Below are 5,434 nucleotides of genomic sequence, written 5' to 3' on the forward strand. Positions count from 1 at the left end.
CCCAGGCCTGCTGCTCCTCCCCTCCCCGTGGCGGCCCTGCTTCTCCCCACCCTTGGGCCCGATCCTCCCCTGCCGCTGAGGTGGGGAATGGGCCCGGACCCCAAGCAGCCGGAGGGAAAGGGGGCAGGAGTGGGCCTGGATAAGGGGCACAGGGCTTCATCCCTGCCTGCTCTCCCCGTCATTCTTGACAGGCAGTTGGCTATTCCATTCATAAATGGCCCAAACAGTGGTGATTCCAAAGGAGGAAGGATCAAAACAAACGACCTCTTTGACTGATAAATCGTCTCTCAGCCAAACTGAGTGTGCATATCAAATCTACCAAGTGACCCTCAGTAAATATTTACCAGCACTTGTCACAGGGAGGTGCAGGGAATGGATTACAGCTCTGCTTCGGGCCCCAGCCCCATGCTGGCACCACCTTGCCTCCCTGTAAATATGACGTTCTGAACAGGGACAGAGTACCACAGGAGTATGGGAAGGAACTTAATCCTCTAGTTGTCAACAGGTAACTGATAGATTGCGTGCCCTAAAAGGCTGCCTTAGATTCCTTGGACATGAGGGCACGCTCCACTGAAGTCCCTGTTCCTGCAGATGAACTTGATTGTAGTGATCTGTAGATGAGCCAATGATCACTGAACTGGCTTATCAAGTGCTACAATCCTCAGTATCTAATAATCAACCACTTATCCTCTTCCAGTCTCTGTAACTTGTGGTTTACCTTAACTTCTTTGCATTCTGCACATTCCTTACCTTTGCCTTCTATTTTTTGACCTGTGTATTTGTAGTTCCTGTGGCTTTTACCTGTTAAACAGTATCTTAAATATCAAGAGTTCTTTGCAAATACAAGGTGCTCCATAATCCCTTAACAACTTTCTCTTTCTCTTTTCAAGCAGAGACCTTAATTAATTTTTAAATGATTGTTGTTATAAAATACCCCTCAATTCTCGAAACTCTCATGCTTCTAAAACCTTAAATCTTCCTCCTTGTTAAGATGACTCACTGATACTTCAAGAACTCTCAAAACTTTCAGTAAAGGGAATCTTCCCCATACTTCAACAAAATGTTTTTCCTTTTTTGCATTACTTCAGCTGTAATAGCTAGTGAACTTCAGTCCCTTATCCATCCAAGAACCTTAGGTGTAGTTCCCTGCCCTCCCCAGGATAAGGTAATTCTTAAAACTGCACTCAAAATATAATTGAACAGTGCAGCTGAAATGTGGGCTTTAGCATGTTAAATAGCGACAGCTGTGTGGAATGCATCTCCTCCAATAACTGGCTGTGACTTACACACTCCAGTCACTTTTATCATCTTGGCTTTAACTTCAGATGCAATCAAGCCACAGAGTTGAGGATGAGAACAGTATTAGGCCTCTGCAGAGTTGTAAAGCATTGCAACAAGTTACTCAGAGAGGTTGTGGAATCTCCATCCTTGGAGGTTTTTAAGACCTGGCTAGACAAAGCCTTGAGTGGGATGGTCCTGGTTTGAGCTGGAGGTTGAACTAACTGACCTCCTGAGGTGAGGTCCCGTCCAACCCTATTTTTCTATGATTCTATCTATGATTCCATGTATGCAGTGTAAATTAGAATAACTAGCTGGTCTGCTTATCTCTTAAAATAAAGGAAGACTGAAACCTTGGGGGGAAACAAAAGAAACCAGTATCCTGAATAAATCGGTGAAAAACAGTCTCTCTTCACTTAAGAAAAATTACAAACAACCACCTCTCCAGACCAGGTCAGTACAAGACCTTGTTCAACCAAAATTTGGAAACTTCTAGTGCCATTCACCTCAAGGACTTCTTAATGTTTGTGTATTTGGTCTTTAGCTGTTTAGTTTAATCAATGATGCATCTGATTTCTTGCTTTCAATATAGTAACATCTTTTTTTTTCACTTTTAGAGAAGAGAGGCGTGAAAAGCATGAGCAGGAGAGAAAAGAGAAGAAGACCCAGATGCTTCGAACCCGCAGAGGGTTGACCGTGGCTTAAGAATTTAAAAATGTCTCAATAACTTGTTGTAAATAGTCTTCTATGAGGAACACAACCAATTCTTCCCTAATTTTGTAAATATTTTTCTATATGTATTTTCTATGAATGAGTAAGATCAGCTGACTTGACTTAACCAGTTATTTGTAGGGTAGGGTTGTTTCAGTGGTGCTGGGCTTAACATCATCTGTTAGTTCTTAAATTAACAAGTATGATATTAGCATCTTAAGTTCTTTTAATGTCTGTAGCAGAGCCCCTAGTATTGCTAATGTTAAGTTGATTGAATTAGGTCTTGAACTGGATGGATATTGTGCATGTTAAATTTGAGGAACAAGACTTCCCCTTACTCAACAGATATCATGAATCTGACTGAAAATTAAGGGGGGAAAATACAAGTGATAAATAAATACTCAGGTAACCACTTCACATGTTGAGTCGAACTTTTCTATTGGGAATAATTTTTAAGATTGTAAATAAATTCAAAATATATATCATTGTCAAACCTCAGATGCTGTTGGAAGCTTCCTCTGGCTTTCCGGAAGAAATTGTTAAAACAGTAAAGGACAATCTCTAATAGAGGGAGGAAAAAGTGTACCTGAACAGATTTAAAATGCTGATATTGCTGCCACAGGTGGTATAGTTGTGTGGTTTGGTTGTTTGGGGGGGGGGATGTTGTTTGTTTTTAAAGCTATAAAGGAAAGTTGTTAAATATGTGGAATGACTGGAAAGGGGCATGGTAATTGCTGTCTCATTAAAGCTTTTCAGAATTGAGCCAACATTTATAAAATAGTTAAGTTCTAGGTGTACAAGTACGGTTACCTTTTGTTATTTGCTGAAACATTAGCCTCAGATATGGAAAAGTTTGTATAAAATTTTATACTGTTTAATTTGGGAGGGAATAAATGCATTTGTATATAATGCTATTGCTTATGACTATTGAATGGCATAATCAGAAGAGGCTTGGTTACTAATGTGAGAATGTAAGGAAGATGAGAGATGTGGGGCTTAAGCCCCCAGTTGCCAATTGTGGTCATATACAGATGCAATATGGGTACTTAGTGAAAAATAAGTAAAATAAATGAATTGTAATTTGCTAAGCTTAATGACCCACTTAATCACTTTGAGAGAATGCATTTATTGGGGTATCCTAAATGAGTTATAGAGTACCTACAAATAGTGTTTAGAAGGGATTAAATCTTGCATGGATTTTTTTAACCTATCTTTTTTTACTCTACTTGGATATTACCATATTTACTTGAATCTAAGACAACTCTGAATTTTTAAGATGACCCCCCTTATAATTAGATTGTATATGTGTAAAATTTTATACATTTGTTTCCATGTATCTAATGTTTGGGGTGTTTGTTTTTAAATTGAACTGCCCTCCCCCTCCCCCTATGGTAGCAAGGAAATCAGTGGCGGGGGGGTGGCAGGAAGTATGTGTCAAGTGTCAAGCAGCCCGATCCCCAGTGCCCACGCACCTCAGCACCTGCCCCACTCCATGGTACTTATCCTATCACACCACCCTCTCCACAAGCCACATCATGTGGTTGCTCAGCCCAGCCATGCAAGTTGTGGTGGCAACTCCAGAGTTGGAGCCTGGGCTGGGGCTGTAGCAACCACATCCCAGAAGGTAAGTGGTAGGGGGTGGGGTAGCAGCTCCAACCCTGATCCCAACTCCAGTTTGGGGCTGGAGTCGCAGCTGCCTGCCCTTCTCCACCCCCCCTCCCAACCCCCAACTTTGTACCTGAATAGGAGACAAGGGGTTTTTTTCTTCATGTTAAATGGGGGCAAAGGGATAGGGGGGAAATGCTGTCAAATGATTTGTATTATATTATATGTTCTTGGTTCACCCTTTTGCACGAACTAGACACACTTAAAGAATGCGACTTGCATGGAAACTAGTAGAGAGGTATAAAAGGACTTCAGATGTTGCACCTGCTATCAATTTTGAATGTAATTTTGATTAATCCTTTATTCCAGGAATATCAAAGAGCCAGCCAATAGAGCAATCTCACCCAGCCTCAGATTCCTGGAGGGGCCAGGAATCTGGGTGTGGGGCAGGGATCACTGCCAGATTCTTCTGTTTGAAACCCCACTGAGGATGTGTGTTGGCAAGCGGTAGGCTGGCAAGTGGTAACTGTTAACCCTTGTCCCACTTCTGCTTGCCTGGCCCCATAGGCACTGGATGAGTTTACTACCTGTTTATTCAATATAAATCTTTCTTCATGATCTACCACTTCATCAGAGGTGTAGAACTTTTTTGTGCAATAGAATAACCTCTCAAGTCGTATTATCTGTAGCAGTGAAATGAAGTGGAACACCAGAAATCTTCTAATAGCTCTTATTTCTTTTACTTTCTGAATTGCTCTTCTTAGTTTCACAAATATCTGAGAAACTACCTAGTCAATAATAAGCATGTCTGAAGATGATCCATTCAGCAACCCTCACCATACAACTGTTTATTAATTACCACACCTTTCTCTGATGCAATGTTCCAACAATACTTAGTTGCAGAAGCCCGTAGTGAAAATAGATTGGAAGTCAGAAAAAAACATTAGTACATCTTTAAAGTTGCAAGATGCGTGTCCATCCCATACAACTCTCCCTTTCAGTATTTACATGGGTTCTTCTAACAGCATTGTGAACCTAGTCAAGATCAACGAAGTGTTGTATACATATTTAATAAGCTCCTGAAGCATCTGTTCCATTGGAGGGCAAGTCAATCTAGAATTTGGTGTTCCTTTCATATTGTTCATAGGCAAATTCTTCAGTATGAGCGCTGTCCATAAGCAAACCAATGAAGTCTATCTCCAGCTGAAATGGACCATGTGCCTGGTCTCCCAGTGTGAATCCAATAGTGTGAATCTGATAAGAAATTGGTTATTTGTTAGTATAAGTCAGCAAAGTCTGAGAAACCTTTTTCCATGTTCTCAATACAGTGCACGGATCTTGCAAGCACATGCATATTACAATAAGCATCTACTTGACACAACACTGTTGCATCAACATAATTTAGAAAACTTTCCTAGAATACTTTGAATACAGAATCTGATTTTTAAATGACATTGTTTAGAAAATGCAAATTTTAAAGAAATGAAAACTTCCAAGAATTTAGGGCAGTTGAGAAAAAGGAGTATCTATTGAGCTGGAATTTATTAACCTTGAAACTTCAATGCAGCAAGCTTAGTTTCTCTATGATTTTGTATTTACAGGATACTCTTCAATATAGCCTTAATTCTGTGGCAAACTTTTCTTTACTATTTTTGTGTCACTTAAGATACTAGATTAAACTGGCAGTTCAATGCACTTAATTTGAGGGCTATGGAAGAAATGTCAGCATTACACACAGGAATTTCTACATCAGATCAGACTAACTCTATAGCTCTCTGGTCAGCTTTAGGTGTTTCTGAGGGAACTGCAAGAAATGTAGTAGCCAGTTGTGACTCATACT

The 5,434-nt window shown here is 40.3% G+C and overlaps 2 protein-coding genes across 5 annotated transcripts in view; one reads left to right on the forward strand and one right to left on the reverse strand.

Moving 5' to 3' along the window:
- Positions 1 to 2,898, forward strand: part of NUSAP1 (nucleolar and spindle associated protein 1) — a 44,391-nt gene extending 41,493 nt beyond the window's left edge. Inside the window, exons 11-12 of the mRNA XM_006024605.3 lie at positions 1,620 to 1,731; positions 1,896 to 2,898. Coding sequence (XP_006024667.1) covers positions 1,620 to 1,731; positions 1,896 to 1,983 — 200 coding nt within the window. The 3' untranslated portion in view covers positions 1,984 to 2,898. The remainder of the gene's footprint in view (positions 1 to 1,619; positions 1,732 to 1,895) is intronic.
- A 1,511-nt stretch (positions 2,899 to 4,409) lies between these two features.
- NDUFAF1 (NADH:ubiquinone oxidoreductase complex assembly factor 1) overlaps positions 4,410 to 5,434 on the reverse strand; it is an 8,052-nt gene continuing 7,027 nt past the window's right edge. For all 4 annotated transcript variants that reach the window (XM_006024608.3, XM_006024609.3, XM_014520366.2 and 1 more), the window contains exon 5: positions 4,410 to 4,848. In XM_006024608.3, the coding sequence (XP_006024670.1) occupies positions 4,708 to 4,848 (141 nt within the window). In that variant the 3' untranslated portion in view covers positions 4,410 to 4,707. The remainder of the gene's footprint in view (positions 4,849 to 5,434) is intronic.

This window comes from Alligator sinensis, unplaced genomic scaffold (genome assembly GCF_000455745.1).
Source record: "Alligator sinensis unplaced genomic scaffold, ASM45574v1 scaffold108_1, whole genome shotgun sequence".
NCBI classification, from domain to species: Eukaryota; Metazoa; Chordata; order Crocodylia; family Alligatoridae; genus Alligator; species Alligator sinensis.